The 15,744-nt window shown below is 53.7% G+C and overlaps 2 protein-coding genes across 3 annotated transcripts; both read right to left on the bottom strand.

Annotated features, from left to right (window-relative positions):
• Positions 1–163: 163 nt before the first annotated feature.
• Positions 164–2,744, bottom strand: CDKN2D (cyclin dependent kinase inhibitor 2D). Its single transcript, XM_047702681.1, has 3 exons — positions 2,597–2,744; positions 2,169–2,324; positions 164–1,128 (listed from the first exon to the last, which is right to left on the bottom strand). The coding sequence occupies exons 2-3, from the start codon at positions 2,307–2,309 to the stop codon at positions 769–771; spliced, it is 501 nt and encodes a 166-aa protein (XP_047558637.1). The 5' UTR covers positions 2,310–2,324; positions 2,597–2,744; the 3' UTR covers positions 164–768.
• A 1,287-nt stretch (positions 2,745–4,031) lies between these two features.
• AP1M2 (adaptor related protein complex 1 subunit mu 2) lies at positions 4,032–13,006 on the bottom strand. 2 transcript variants are annotated; one of them, XM_047702600.1, is made up of 12 exons: positions 12,778–13,006; positions 11,486–11,642; positions 11,222–11,289; positions 9,992–10,122; positions 9,742–9,889; positions 9,537–9,663; positions 8,893–9,041; positions 8,741–8,812; positions 5,936–6,094; positions 5,266–5,391; positions 4,854–4,929; positions 4,032–4,469 (listed from the first exon to the last, which is right to left on the bottom strand). In XM_047702600.1, the coding sequence occupies exons 1-12, from the start codon at positions 12,817–12,819 to the stop codon at positions 4,447–4,449; spliced, it is 1,278 nt and encodes a 425-aa protein (XP_047558556.1). In that variant the 5' UTR covers positions 12,820–13,006; the 3' UTR covers positions 4,032–4,446. The 2 variants fall into 2 exon arrangements, with proteins under 2 accessions (XP_047558556.1, XP_047558564.1); XM_047702608.1 differs by having other exon boundaries at positions 4,033–4,469; positions 8,893–9,035; positions 12,778–13,004.
• Between the last annotated feature and the right edge of the window lie 2,738 nt (positions 13,007–15,744).

Genomic DNA, 15,744 nt, shown 5'->3' with positions numbered 1-15,744 from the left:
AACCGCTGCCCCACCCAGCTCACTCACCTCTCGCACCCTGGGAATTACCACTCTCACCCCTCCCCCAAAGCATCCGCGAGCTGCGACCCTTCTTCCGACCCCCTACAAACATACTGGACGCGCGGCTCTCCATCGCTTCAAAAATCAGAAGCCACCAGCTCTGTGATCATGCACAAGTCTTAATTTAATGGGTAAAAACATTAAGTTATCACACAACAATTTTTTTCCACAAAGCTTAATAAATAGAATCTTTTTTTTTTTTAAATGCTGTACAAGAGACTGGAAAACAAGCTTCCAACAAAATATGAACGAACTCATACTACCCTTTGATTCGAAACTCTCCCCCCTCCCACCCCATTCCTGAAAGCAGTGTGCACACTTTGAGGTCTCTCTCTGGGTACAAGCCAGCTAAGGTCGCCAGGTTCCAGGAGCCCTGGAAGCGATGACCTCACTCTGGGGCTGGGGCTTTAAATGCTCTGCTCTTGGGCGTCTGCAGCCCCAGCAATCTGAGGCACAGAGAAAACGGAACCGTTTAGATGGCTGTTGTCGGCAAGAGCCCTTCTCTGCCCAGCACGTCAAAAGGGGTGAGAAAAACAAATGAGAAATGTCCCTCAAACACACACACCCCGCAAATCAACACCAACAAGCCACAAACGGGTGCCCCTCCCCTTTCGACAGTGGGCAGAAGTGAGGGGAGAAAGTGTTTCTTTCCTCCTCTCTTGATACAGAACCCCGCTGGGTCCTGTTGCAGGAGTGGGTGGCCCTGGGTCACAGCAGCACCACCGTATGCCCCTGCAGGATGTCCATGAGATCCTGGGCCCCTAGCCCCTGCGCCAGCTCCAGGGGTGTGAGGCCTCTGGCGTCCCTGTGATGGAGATCAGACTCCATAGCCAGGAAACTGACCACAGCCGTGTGGCCCTCTCGCACCGCCAGGTGGATGGGGAGCGCCCCAGTGCCATCAGGCACGTTGACATCAGCACCATGCTCTACCAAGACCTTCAGGGTGTCCAGGAATCCAGTGCGCGCTGCGTCATGGGCTGGAGTAGTGCCGGTGGCATCCTGGACATTGGGGCTGGCACCTTGCTTGAGGAGCTCCAAAGCAATGGTGGGGCTGCCGAACATCATGACCTGTGTGGGGGCCAAGGATAAGGGGTCTCAAGGGAGAGGTTCCAGGAAAAGGGGGTCACTGAAGAGAGGGGTCATTCAAACATAGGGAACACTAGAGATCTCCCAAAGAATTGGGAAACCCCAGAGAACACAAGCTCTCAGACAGCTGTTGGATACCCCAGAGAAAGACATCTCCTGGGAAGAGGGACCCCTCCCCAAGAAACTGGTCATCCCCTAAGGACAAGATAATCGTCTAGGGAGTAGCCTCCGTGGAAACTTTCAAGGAACTTAAAACCCTCCCCAAAGAAGCAGAGACATGCCCTATCCCATAGAGGAGATTGTTAAGAAATATGGCCCCCACCCCAGGAAATCAATCTCATAGAATGAAAACTGCCCCCTAAGAACTTGACAGGACTGAAGGGAAAGGAAGTGCCCAGGGAATCTGAAACCCCTTCTCTAATTAACAGCTCCTCCCATATAGTGAGGATGCTCCAGAGGGTGCTTGGGCCCCTTAAGAAATGTGGTTCCCCTGTAAAATGCCCCCCCCCCAGGGAATAAGGACGCTCAAGCAATGTGTAACTGTGCCCCCATTAGGACTTTCCTTAATATACCAGAAATCTGGGGAACCAACAAACCCAGGAATGAAGATCTCCCCAAGTAACTGGATTCCTCTCAGAGAACCCTCCATTAAATGGGGAACCCCTGGAAACACGAATCCTTCTTTCCCGTAATTGGAAGGTCCAAGAAACTAGAGCCACCCCTATGAAACCAGGATCCAAAGAAGCTGAACTCATACCACGGAATAAGAATTTCCCCAGGGAAACTGAATCTCCCGCATCCAGAGAATAAGAAATCCTCCAGGGAAGATGGAAAGTCCTCCCCTCCCCCCAACCTAACCCCATCCATCCACCACCCACCCACGAAAAAAGGACATCAGGGAGCAACATCGGCCCAGGATAAAAGGACAGGACCCCCAGTCCGCCACCACCGCGACCAGAAAACGTAAGGGAAAGGGTCTGGGGTCCCAGCCCCGCCCTCGCTCCGAGCCGGCCGGGCCTTACCTGCAGCGCGGTCTTGCCGAAGCGGTTCAGGGCGTCGGGATGCACGAGCTCGCAGTGCAGAAGGCGGCGCACCTCCTGCACGTCGCCCCGGGCCGCAGCCCCGGTTAGCCGGTCGCCGGCGCGGACCTCCTCCAGCAGCATGTCGACACTGGCAGCCTGCTAAAGCCCCCGCCCCACCCCGGCGCTGTCAGTGCGGGGAAAGCCACGGAAGCCGGCCCGAAGATCCGCTCCGAGGCGCACCTGGCCCGCGCGAGGCTCCCAGCTCTGCTCGCCCGTCGGCTCTCCGGCTCGACCCCCGCCCTCCCGGCGGGCTCCTCCCCCCTCGGCCAGCGGGTCGCCGGGGGCTGAGAGCCCGGCCCAACCCTCCGCCGCCCGCACCGCCCGGCCGGGCGCCCGCCCCTTGGGGGCCGGGTCTCCCCCCAACTCACCCTCCCTCCTCCGCGACGTCTGTTCTGAGGCGGTGTCGAAGGCGCTGCCAAGCTGGCCGTCAGGGGGCGGTGCCGGCACGCCGGAGGCCCCGCCCCGAACGCTGCGGATGTGTTTTCTTACGAACTCGCTACACTGTAGCCCAGCCGCGTTGCCCGGCGCGCGACCCGCCGGCGCCCCGCCCACGCAGCCAGCGCAGCCAATGGCCGCGCGTCGCCGGGGGAGTTTTACGCTCCGGCATGGGCGGTGCCGCTCCTGATTGGCCGAGCCGCGGCGCCGGCAATGGCGGGGTTTTCGGTTTTCAAACTCGCCAGGCGGGCGGGAAAGGGAGCCGGTTTAACTGACCCGCGGGAGAAAGGTCCGGGGCAGGGTAGCGCGGGCAGTCCAGTCTGGAGTTTCACCATTCAGTCACGCGATAAGCACTTATTAGCCCTTAGTCTGTGCAGAGAGCTTTATTTCACTCACTCGCCCACTGTGTGCTGGAACCCGCCCCGCGCTGGGGAGTGCACGTTCGGGCAACTACATAATTTTAGGTAGCGTTAGGCACCGTCAAGAAAATAAAACAGGGAAATGGAGTGGGTGAGAAGGAATCACGGTCGGGCTCAGAATGGACCAAACCTGGCACAGCAAATGCCATGGCAGAGACAAAATTTCACGCTGCCAGCTGCAGCCGCCACGTGGACGAGCCCAGGAGGCGAGAGTCGAGGTCGCAGGCGGCGCTTACACACGTCTGCATTCAGACTTTTACTGAGCACCCTCTGTGCACTAGGCGCACTAACTGGAGAGCGAGCCAGCCAGATGGTTCCCGCTGCAGGACCCCCACCATTTAGGTCGGGAGGAGACAATAATGTGATCTTTGCAGGGTGGTAAACGCAATGGAGGTGATAAAACAGATAAGTGATAGTCTCTTGGGAAAGGAAGGCCATTGAAACAGGTCAGGGAGGGCCTCCCCGAGGAGGTGATGTTTGTGATCTGAAGGTGAGGGAAGGAGCCCTGTGAATATCTGGGGGTAGGGGGATGTACATGGCGGGTGAAGGGCATTACAGTTGCAATGATGGAGGTGGGAGCATACCTGCCATGCGCAGGAAACATGAGGTCTAGAGGCGGAGAGTGGGAGGGGGTGAAGACAGGTTAACCAGAAGGACAGGGAGCGCAGATAAGGCTTGCGGGCCGCACTGAGCACTTACGTTTTATTTTTCACGAGGGAACCCTGGGAGGGTTCTGAACGCCACAATCTGGCTTAGAAGAGGCGCCCTCTGGCTGCTACAAGGGAAACTGATGCTGGCGGAACAAGGCTGAAGCCCGGGCCCAAGGAGCTGGGGGAAAACTACACTGTCCCAGATGTTCCGTGCCTGGGCCCGAGGAACGGATCTGCGTTGCCCACTCCCATCCCAGCCCTTCAGCGGGTGTTCCTGGCATTCCCAGTCCCCAGCCAAGAATATACGCAGCAGCTAGATTCTTTTTTTTTTTTTTTAATACCATCCTAAAACTCTGGGTGGGCCAGCATGGCCTCCGGGCTCAGCAGCTGTGAAGGAGGGGTCCCGACACCCCTAAGGCAGGTCACTGCAAGAAGGCACTCATGAGGGGAGTTTCAAGACCCTCCTCTATTTCTTCATATAAAATTGGAGGAGGGAGGAGCCCGGAGGCAAAAGGAGGTAGGGAGACTGTTCCTCCCAGCCTATGGGTAGAGGGAAAGGCAGGGAGGAAGCCAGGTGCTGGGTGCTGGGAGCAAGAAACTGTAAGTCTGGGGCCTTCCCTCGTACACATCCCCCATCTTCCTCCCTCTCAAGTCTACAGTCCCAGCCTGGGGAGAGGGAGGGCCCCATGTCCAAGTCCCCACCTCTTCTCTCTCCTAGCTGGTCCGAAGTTGATAATCTGCAGGGAAACAGTAAGCAGGGACCATCTCCAAACTGGGGAAAGGGAACAGAGGGAAAGCACCCCTCCTGCCTTTATTCCCCACCCCAGTGCTCACAATCAACCCCACGGGTATGTAACAAGGCTAAGAAGGGGGTTCAACCCAGGGAAGGTAACCATAGCAACAAGCTTGTCTCCAGGTACAGATGGGGATGCTGTGTGTTCAGTCCTTTGTCCAAACCCTATCAGTACCCTAGAACTGGCAACTGCCCCCATTTTAAAGATGGGCAAAATGATGCCAGGTCTGTTGAATTGTGGTGCCCTCTGACCCAAGTGTGGCCAAAGCCCCGAGACCACCCTTTGGATCTCCTTGACCCAGCATCCCAGGGAGCCGGGCTGCCTTACCGCCACTTTGGGTGATGTAGCGAACCCATGGCAGGGCCTGGTAACCGCTTTTCTCAATGATCTTCATGTACCGAACCTGAAAGGGGATGAAACAAGGTGGCCCAGGTTGTGCAGGGAGCCTGGCTGTGGTGAGGGAACTATATGTAACACAGCTAGGGGAGAATGTGGTGCCATGGTCTATGAGTAGTGACATGGGCTAGGGCAAAGGTGTGGCACGGGCAGCAGGGGGAGGGGAGCAGGGAGGCAATCCAGGACACTGGGAAAAAGATGGCACAGTGTAAAGGAATAGATGCAGGGTGGTTTTGGGGGGAAGGGGTGGGCCAGGCCAGGGAACAGATGTGACCTGAGCCAAGGCATAGGAGAATGGGGAACCCACTGAGGCCAAGGAGGGAAGACACCTGCTCACACTCACCTGGATCCCGGAGACGGTGAAATAGGGGATCTCAAACTTGACCCCAATAGGGGGCCGACCCTCTACCTCCTCCTTCTCCACGCTGGGGAGGCCAAAGTGGGCACGCATCAGGTACTCCTTGCCCCCCTGAGGGCACATGGGGGCATCAGACACACCAAGAGGCCATCTTCCCGGCGGCCCCCAGAGTAGGCTCTGCTCTTTGTCCATTTCAGACCAGAAAGTGAAGCTTCCTGGCCAAGGTACAGCTGAAGCTTCTAACTATAAAGCCTGGTCAGAGGGCTTCTGATGACCACCTCCCCACTTACCAGGCCCTAATGGATCCGCCCACTCCCATCCCATTCGCAGGGACGGACCAAATCGTCCAGTGGCCCAAGGATGAGGGTAACATGATCCTGTCTGTTCAATAGATGGGCAAACAGAGCCTCCGTGAAGGGAAGTGGGTTTCCTAAGACTGTCTAGCTGAGAAGGCAAGGGAGAACTTGAACCCAGGGCTGGTTTCCTCAAGACCTGGGAGGCAGGGAGTTTAACCACCACGCTGGCCTGGTTTCCAGCTTTATGATCCCTAAAGGGTAACCATGTGCATACACACATGGGTCGCTATTTGTTCTCTGGCTTGCTTGCAAGCCGCAGGGGCAGGTCCCTCAGATCCCACACCCAGCCCAGTACTCACCGGGAAAGACTTAATACTCCAAATAACGACATTCTTTTCCGGCACGTACTTGGCACTGCCTACACTGGTCTTGAACTTTGGGGAGTCGGCGTCACTGGGCACGGGCACAGATATCTCCACGCCATTGGCCACCGACTGCTTCTTAAACTGCCCCTTGGCCTGTCAGAGGAGAGGGTGTGGGGTGTGAAGAATTCACTCCTGCATCCTGCAAATATTCAGCAAGCCCTTTCCCCGCACGACCTCGGGGAGAGCCTCCGCAGTCCTGAAATGGGAACAATCAGCTTGCCCATTTTACAGATGAGAAAATGGAGACAGGGGAAGCTAAAGTATTTGCTTGGAGATGCATGGCCAACACGTGGCAAGCACACCCACAGGAGACTCCAGAGGCTCTGTTCTTAGTGTTTGCAAAGTGTCCTATACCTTCGACTGGTCCGAAATGCAAATGATGCCCATCACAGAGGAGTTTTCACTTGAGAGCTGGCATTTAATGAGTCCCTAGCACGTGCTGGGCCCCAAGCCAACCACTTGGTCCTCTCGCTAATTCCCTAAAGTAGGATCCATCCCTGAGGTCCATTTTACAGATGAGGAGAATGAGGCACTCTGTCCAAGTCAATTAGCTGGTACCTGACACAGCAGGGACTTGCATCGGGCTTGGGTTGGCAACAATCGCATGTCTCACTTACAAGTCATTGAATAAGTTACACCACGCAAGAGAAGGAACAGAAAAGATCCCCATGGTGGGATACTCAACAGCTGTGGAAAGGGAGGCACGAAACTACAGCTTCTGGGACTCGTGTTCAAATCAAGCTTATGCAAACAAAGCTAGTCGGTCCACTGATAGGATCAGAAACCGGCAGAACAAAATATTTATGGTTAAAAATGTGGGCAGTAGGGCGTGTGGCTGGCTTAGTCGGTGGAACGTGCAACTCTTGATCTTCGGATTGTGAGTTTGAGCCCCAGAATGGGTATGGAGACCACTTAAAAATCAGTCTTAAAATGAAAATAAAAATTTCTACATCTTTAAAAAAATGTGGGTGCCAAAATTATAAAGGGAATACGCTGAGGACTTTCTTTAAAACATGTAAGTATTTTTTATATATATATATATATTTGCTAGGAAAGTAAATGAAACATGTCAGTTGGTGTTAAGTCAAAGGGGAAAAATAGAGCAAAGAGGGAGGTGGGGAATGATAGGGGGTGGCAACTTTATTTTATTTTTTAAAGATTTCATTTATTTGAGAGACAGTGACTGAGAAACAGTATGAGCTGTCGGGGGAGGGAAGCAGGCTCCCCACTGAGCATGGAGCCGGACATGGGGCTTGATCCCAAGACCATGGGATCATGACCTGAGCCAAAGGCAGACACTTAACCGACTGAAGCACCCAGGTGCCCCATGGGGGTTGCAATTTTATTTTTTTTTTTTTTTAATTTTTTTTTAAAGATTTTATTTATTTATTTGACAGACAGAGATCACAGGTAGACAGAGAGGCAGGCAGAGAGAGAGAGGGAAGCAGGCTCCCTGCTGAGCAGAGAGCCCGATGTGGGACTCGATCCCAGGACCCTGAGATCATGACCTGAGCCGAAGGCAGCGGCTTAACCCACTGAGCCACCCAGGCGCCCGGGGGTTGCAATTTTAAATAGGGAAATCAGGAAAGGCCTTTAAGGAGGTGACATTTAGCAAAAAAATTGAAGGAGATGAGGGAAGGAGCCATGTGGATATCTGGGACAGGGAAGGAGTTCGATCCAAAGGGAACAGCCAGTACAAATGACCTTGATTGGTGTGAATAAAGAGGAAGCCGATATAGCTGGAATGGAGGGAGGGAGGGAGACAGTGGAGGGAGGTAAAGCTGGGGAGGTGACAGGGCAGACTGTCATAGGGCCTTGTGGGATGCCAGGACTTTGGCTTTTACTCTCAGTGAAGTGGGAGCCATGAAAGGTTGTAGGCAGAAGAGAGATACAGTCAGACTGAAGTGCTCACAGGTGCCCTCTAAGGGAACAGACAGTGGGGGGCCAAGACAAGAGCTGGGAGACCAGGGCAGATTGCAGTGGAGGGAGTATTAAGTGGGGCCGATTAGAGACCTCTTTTGCCCAGGATTTGCTGATGGTTTGTCTGTCTCCCTATCTGGCCTGCAAGCTCCTTGAGGACACCCTATTTTTATCTCTTCCCTCTTGTCCCTTAGACCCCTCACAAAGTAGAGGCTCCATTAAAATCATAATATGGGGGCACCTGGGTGACTCAGTGGGTTGAGGCCTCTGCCTTCAGCTAGGGTCATGATCTCAGGGTCCTGGGATCGAACCCCGAGTGAGCTCTCTGCTCAGCAGGGAGCCTGCTTCCCTTCCTCTCTCTGCCTGCCTCTCTGCCTATCTGTGATCTCTGTCTGTCAAATAAATAAATAAAATCTTAATAAATAAATAAATAAAATCATAATATGAATAGTGAATATTCTGTCCATCATTTACACATTATTGAGAACCTACTACATGTCTGACCCTGGGGAAAAGAAATCCACACCAGGAAGAAGTAGATGTGACGGTCAGCAGAGCAGAGACCAGAGTGGGTGGGAGAGGGTGAGGGCCAATGCTGTGGGCATGGCTGCTGGAACAGCAGCCCAGGCAGAAGGAAGAGCCAGTGCAAAGCCCCTACAGGGAACTGTGCCTGACATGTTTGAGAACCAACCAGGAGAGACCAGCGTGGCTGGAGGGGAGTGAGGAGCCAGGAGATGGGAGAGATGGGGTTAGGCTGGTGATTTCAGGGTTGGGGGGGGGCAGACCATGCACTCTGAAGAATTGTTCCCCTGGGCCTACCTTGACCATGATCTCCACGCGGCTGTGGGAGAACTTCTCAATGACGGACTCAATCCAGATCAATGGCTTGACCTACAGACAGCAGAAAAGGGAGTTCTTGGAGGTTCTAGGGCCATTTCTCACCCCCATAATGGGGCTTTCCCCTGCTTCACCTGGGTGCTGAGGCGGTAGGACATGAGCTCAAAGTCGCCATCAGGTGGGATGAAGGAGATGGTGCGATCATTGTCAAAGCGAGAGAGCCGCACGCACTGGTGGAATTTCACGTCCTCCAGCTCCACGGACTTGTTCTTGCTGCCTGAAACTCAGAGCCAAGCGGGCGGGCAGGTGACCCTGGAGGCCTGGCCCAGAGACCCTACCGCAGATCTCTACCCCTGTTTCCTTCCCTACCACTTGCCATTACCTGCCATTTTACAGGTAAGGAAACTGAGGCCCAGAGAGGGTGAGTAACTTGCTGGGGGTAACCCAGCTGGCCAGAAGCAGGGGGGCAGAGCTAGAATCTGAACCCATGGAATCTGGCTCTTGCTGTCAGGTTTTTAAATAGGATACTATTCCGACCTCCTACTCCCACTGGAATGTCAGCTCCACAAGGACAGTGATTTGTCTTTTTCAGCCTTGTACTCGAGCCAGACACCCAATAATGAAGCACTGTTTAAAACGCCAATGAGCCAGCTGCGCAGCACTGGCCATGACCAGCAGAGGGCACTCGAGTGCTTATTTCAGAACTGGCTGCATTTCTCTGGGTCCCCGGATGGGATAGGGTCGTCTCCCTCCCGTTTCCCCTCCTCCAGAAGCTTACGGCCAGTGAGCTCAAAGAGCACTCGGTCGTTGAGGCCAAGCCGCAGCTCTGGCATTCCCGACAGAAACACCTTGAGCTTGATGGTGCCCACGATCTCGCTCAGCAGGACGCTGCCGTTAGCATTGACCTGAGGATGCACAAACAGGGGTCAACAAGCACAGGGGCTCCTCTGCTGCCTCCAGGCCAGGGAAGGAGGGGGGCTCACCAGCAGGTTGACAGACTCAATGACATCAATGAAGACCTCATTCTTCTTGTACTTGATACCCTCGGAGCGCCAGGACACAGCGTTGGTGACAGTGGGTGGCACCCGAGATTTGCCCGTCTCCAGCTTGTTGCCTTGCTGCGTGATGTACCTGTCAGGAGGTCAGGGCGATGACTAGCTGGACCCAGGAATGCTTCCCAGACCCTCCTGGACTCCCTTACATGAGTGGGTCCCCCCGTGGCTGCCCACTCACTCCTGTAGAATCTTGCTGTCCGTGGTCTGTGGGAAGCCAAAGTCCATGAGTTCATCCAGCAGCTCATAGACGATGACAAAGTTGTCACGGATGCTCTCCTCCTCCAGCTCCTTGAAGTACTCAGAGAACACCTGGGAGTGCAGGGAAACAGACACCAGCAGAGGTGTGGCTGGGGCCTCATCCATCCAGCCAGCAACTATTAAGTGCCTACTGCATACCAGCACTGGGACATTAAGAATTCAGGGACTCCACGAGCTTTAGGGGTTTGGGACCCCCAAGTTCAGAGCCTCTGGGAAGTGGCTGGCATAACCACAGCAGGAACCTACAAGTCATCTGACATTCAAAAAACCCTCCATCCCTCATTTTGCCCCAGCCCCACTGGCCTCCTCTCTGTTCTCACCTGGGAGTCTTTGCATATGCTCTCCCCTCTGCCCAGGACATTCTTCTCACAGTGGGCTTCTTGTCATTTGGGACTGAGCTCAAATGTCATCTCCTCAGTGAAGCCACGACCATCCCTCCCCGCCTCCACCTTGAGTGTCAAGGTGAGACTAGCACCCCAGTCTCCAGTTCTCATAATGTCCCGTTATTGGGACCTCCTTCATGCCCTTTGATTCCTTGGGACAGGCAGGGACTGTGCCTCTCTTATGCACAGCTGTATCCCCTCTCTGCTTAGCAGGGGACAGATCAACACACATTCCTTGTTTGTTGAAAAGTTATTTCCTGGACACCTTCTCAGTCATTGAGAATGGCATCTACCAAGCACTCCAATTATTATATGACTCTATAAGCAGTACTAATGCTAACAATACCAAACTGTTATTGAGCACTTACTGCATACTAGGCACTGTTTTAGGGACCCATAAATATGAATTTGACTAATGTGTCCAACAACCCCGAGGCAGGACTTGTTGTAACTCCCAGTTTAGAGACAGTGAGAGAAATGACTTGCTCAAGTTCACATGGCCAGGGAGCGGGGAGGGTGGTGGTGGGGGGCACCTGGGATTGGAACCCAGTTTTTTCTGGCTCAGATCTGAGCAGTGCACTGTCTTAGAAACCTCCTTGGTCCTTGCCCTACAGGGAGAGAGATGATGCCCTAGCAGCTAATGAGAACACAGAGATGGGGCTTTGACGGAGGTCAGGGAAAGCTTCCTAGGAGAAATGGATCCTGAAAGAGAAGGGCAAATCGAGTGGATGGACAGACCAGCTGGCTAATGGGAAGGCAGAACCTACCTCCACCGTCTTGTAGAGGAAGGAGTACACGAGGGAGGCGTTGGCGTTCTTCAGTGTGGTGGCCACCACTGTGGGCAGCAAAGTTAAGGAAAAGGTGCCATTTTGGACGTCTCAAATGGAGCACGGATCCTAAAACCTCACCTGTCCATCCCTCCCCAACCCGAACCACTGATGTGCTGTGCAACTTCTGTCCTCCGTCCACCCTCTCTGGGCCTGAGCCACCACCATCCCAGGCCTCCAGGAATCCTGCTAAGGGCCGGATACAGTAGAGGTTGCTGTGTTTGATCCATAGGAAGTGGACCCGGCCATGGCTCAGCAGTGGGGCCAGGGCACCCTCCTCTTCCCGCTGCATGAGCAGAGGCATGAAGTGCTCGATCTCACTCATGGCCACATCACCCTTGTAGTTGCGGCTGATCAGGGGCTAAGGGTGAGCAGAGAAGTCCCGGTCACCACGGGGGTCTGGGCCCCTTCATCCAGGGGCATCAGAGCGTGCCTGGTTCTGACTCTACTTCCTGGCTGCCAGGCAGGAGCAAGACTGCCGCTCTGTGCCTCAGTTTCCTCCTCTGTAAAATGGGAGCATGATAACAACAGCAAACGTGTCCAGAGTCCTCAGTGCGGACCAGCCATGTCCTACTACAGACCGGACGTTTGCTGACTGATTTGCATCTCACTGCAGTCTGCGGGGCAGGCAGCATCACCATCTTCATGTGTCTTCATCTGAAGGATGGAGACCCCCAGGTGTGAACCAGGTCTCTTAACAGGTGGGGAAACCAGGAATGGAACCAAGACACAAGGGTCCAGCATTCCAGCTCCTGCCCAAGGCTTCACAGGCACCAAACTGGTGAGGTGGGGACGACAGAAGGGAAGGGAAGGGTGGGAAGAAAGGAAGGAAGGAGGCAAAGAAAAGAGAAAGATTCTAGAAAGAAAGAGAGAAATACCCTTATAGGTGCTGTTCGGCAGGCAGTAAGCACTCAATACCAACAGTCCCTACTTCCTGAGCTGGTTTAGTCCAAGGTTGAGAACCCGGAGGGGGCAGAGCTGGTCCTCAAACACCTTAGCTTTCACCACCCCAGTTTTTATGGATATGAAATGACAAGGCGAATGACAGGGGGCTTTGGAAAGGGACAAGGCAGCCCCAAACGGGAATGAGGGTCTCCTGCCCCTGTCTTCCCCCAAATATGAATTGTGTGGATGATTGAGGCGGTGATAGAAAGAATTTCAATGAACTGAACATCTCCTGTTTGCAGCTGGGTTCTTGTGCTAAGTAGTTTACACTCATCCAGCTGTAGTCATTCTTATTGGGTGGGGACCTCTTTATTCCCATTTTTACGGACAGGGAGACTGAGGCCCAGGGAGGCAAAGCCCCGGCCCGCACGCGGCTGGGAAACAGTGGAGGTGGGATTCCACCAGGGGCTTCCAAGGATTGGGGGAGGGGTGTTCCCACGCTCCCAGAGCTTTCTGGAGCCTCCCTGCCCGCGAGGAGGGGCCGCCCCTGGATCCAGGGGAGCGCAGCCTCACCTGTCCTTCCCCACCCGCATCCCCCGCGCCCGGCCCACCTTGCCCTTGACGTCGAGGATGAAGACAGCCGAGGCGGACATGGTGGCAACCGGCGAACCCGGGAGGCGGGGAGGGAGCGCCGGGAGGCGACGGCGGCGCCGCTTCCTTCTTCCTGCGGAAGCGGCCCCGCGCAGGTGTGCGCCCAGGTGAGAGCGTCTTAAAGGGGAGGCCTCCAGGTGAGCGGCGCTGTCGGCCGACGCGGAGACGGCTGCAGGGCGGGGCCTCGGAGGGGACAGCTGCCCCACCTCCCTTTCCGTTTGCACCCAAGAGAGCTGATGGGAGGAGTCTCCAGACCAACCAACCATCCCTTCGTCCACCCAGCCAGCCACCCACCCACCCTCTCATCCCCCACCCATTTTTCCCACCCACCCATCCATCCACCCTCCCATCCATTCGTCCACCCAGCCACCCGCTCACTCCCCCTACCCCCGACCCATTCATCCCCTCACCCATTCATCCATCTCCATCCGTCCACCCATTCAAGCATTCATCTTGTTTCTCTTCAGTCTCTCCCACATGCACACCTGGCCCAATGGAGGAGAGATTTTATCCTGTTTTTGTCTTTGTCCCCAGTGCCCCACACTGGGTACTCGATAATATCTGTCCGGCTCCGTGGAGAGGGGAGGAAAAAAAATGCATTTGTGCAAATCGTTCATGCATTCATTCATTCATACATACAATAACTATTTACTAATTAATTTATTCTTCCCTCAGATATTTACTGACTAGTACATTCTTTCACGGAGGAACTATGGGTAGAACTCGGAGCAGAACATATGTAACCGCTTTTATTATTATTCCTAATGTACTCTTAGTCGTTCCAGTAAAGTATTTATAAACTCCTGTTATGTGACACTAAGATGTTGATAGACTGTTGAAAAGATCAATGGTCATTATTATTGGGACTGTATTATAAAGTTATTCACTCAACAAGCATTTATTGAGCACCTTCTGTGTACTGCACTGAACACATGGAGGCTGGTAATGCTGCTGTTGCTACTGATTCATGCATGCAGTGAGTGAATATTTATTAAGCAGCCCTGTACCACTATGGATGGCAAACAGACCAAGCCCCGCCACTGCTCTCTGCACCGGAGGGTGAGAGGCACACAACGTAAAAACCAAAAGACAAGATGACCTCTGATCATGACCAGAGATCATCTTGATTGTCTCAATCGTGATCATCTCTGATCAAGAAAGCACGGGAAGGGCACCCGGGTGGCTCAGTCCATTAAGCGTCTGCCTTCGGCTCCGGTCATGATCCCGGGGTCCTGGGATCGAGCCCCATGTTGGTTGGGGGGAGGTCCCTGTTCAGTGGGGCATCTGCTTCTTCTCCCTCTGCCTGCTGCTCTGCCAACTTGGGCGCTCTCTCTCTCTCCATTGAATAAATAAATAAATAATCTTTAAAAAAATAAAAGGGAAGAAGAAAGCAAGTGAGCTGGTAGCAGGGTGCAGGGGGCACTATGAGAACAGAGAGATCAGAGAAGGGACTGACATTTGGAAATTTCCCACCATGTCCTTCAGAGCAGGAAGAAGACAGCGGAAAGAGTCTTCGGGCAGAACCTGCACAAAAGCGAGTACTGATATTGTTTTTGTTGTCTTGTTTATATGTGCTAGTGCAGCACGAGGCCTTGGGAACCAGCTGCTTGGGCTCGAGTCCGGGCTCTGCCACCAGCCAGCTGGGTGACCTCTCGGGCACCTGCTCTGCCCTGCCGCGCATCTCTGAAAGAGGGTCAACTGCTCTTACCTCCTTAGGTTATCATGCAGATGCTTGGGTCATTACCCCCAGCACGACTCTTGGAACAGACCTGGGATGTAGCCAACACTCAGTAATGTTGTCGGTATTATTTGCTATCATTGCCATAATTATTTACTGTGAAGCAGTTGAGAATACAGATGGCAGCGGGATGCCTGGGTGGCTCAGTCTGTTAAGTGTCTGCCTCTGGCTCTGTCATGATCCCGGGGTCCTGGGTTCCAGTCCCACATCAGGCTCCCGGCTCAGCAGGGAGTCTTCTTCTCCCTTCCCCTCCTCCCCTCTCCCTGCTCCTGCTCTCTCTCTCTCCCTCAAATAAATAACTTTTTAAAAAGATTTTATTTATTTATTTGACAGGCAGAGATTACATACAAGTAGGCAGAGAGGCAGGCAGAGAGAGGAGGAAGGAGGCTCCCTGCTGAGCAGAAAGTCTGATGCGGGGCTCAATTCCAGGACCCTGGGATCATGACCTGAGCTGAAGGCAGAGGCTTTAACCCACTGAGCCACCCAGGCGCCCCTCAAATAAATAATTTTTTAAAAAAGAAAAGAAAAGATAAAAGACACAGGCAGACACTCATCCTTCCTTCCTCCTACAAACCCAGCCCCACAACTTTATTAGCCTCTGGGGGTGTGGTGGGTGTCCCCAGAGGGGACTCGAGGGAGGGAGGCGAGGACAGCAGATGCTGCTATCAGAACTACCCACTCCTCTTGGGCGCCTGGGTGGCTCAGTGGGTTAAGCTGCTGCCTTCGGCTCAGGTCATGATCTCGGGGTCCTGGGATCGAGTCCCACATCGGGCTCTCTGCTCAGCAAGAAGCCTGCTTCCCTCTCTCTCTCTCTCTGCCTGCCTCTCCGTCTACTTGTGATCTCTCTCTCTGTCAAATAAATAAATAAAAAAAATCTTTAAAAAAAAAAAAAAAAAGAACTACCCACTCCTCTCCCAATGGGCCTCTAACGCGGATGATATCACAGCAATGGCTCCCCAGCCTAAGTGCACACTTGATCACGAGCACGGCTCTCCTGCTACATCTGTCTTCTGCGATTTTCTTTTTATTTATTTTATTTACTTGTTTGTTTGTTTGATTTTGCTCTTTGACTCTGATCTTCCCATCTTTGCTTTTCCTGATAATTCAGGACCCGAGGGGGAAGACCTTCTATGTCTTCTTTCATTGGAAGAAGCAGAGGCCCAGAGAGGTCAAGCCACTTGCCCAGGAC

Source organism: Lutra lutra, chromosome 1 (assembly GCF_902655055.1).
Source record: "Lutra lutra chromosome 1, mLutLut1.2, whole genome shotgun sequence".
Lineage (NCBI taxonomy): Eukaryota > Metazoa > Chordata > Mammalia > Carnivora > Mustelidae > Lutra > Lutra lutra.
Note: the sequence above shows the minus strand (reverse complement) of the source record. Positions and strands in the feature narration are given on the sequence as shown.

Bases quoted from the DNA above. Each gene is read 5' to 3' on its own strand.
- CDKN2D (XM_047702681.1), bottom strand. From the start codon at position 2,309: ATGCTGCTGGAGGAGGTCCGCGCCGGCGACCGGCTAACCGGGGCTGCG. The intron at 1,129-2,168 runs GTAAGGCCCGGC...GCCCCCACACAG, and splicing joins TCGGCAAGACCGCGCTGCAG to GTCATGATGTTCGGCAGCCC.
- AP1M2 (XM_047702600.1), bottom strand. From the start codon at position 12,819: ATGTCCGCCTCGGCTGTCTTCATCCTCGACGTCAAGGGCAAG. The intron at 11,643-12,777 runs GTGGGCCGGGCG...GCTCACCCTTAG, and splicing joins TCCTCGACGTCAAGGGCAAG to CCCCTGATCAGCCGCAACTA. The intron at 10,123-11,221 runs GTAGGTTCTGCC...CTGCACTCCCAG, and splicing joins TCCTCTACAAGACGGTGGAG to GTGTTCTCTGAGTACTTCAA.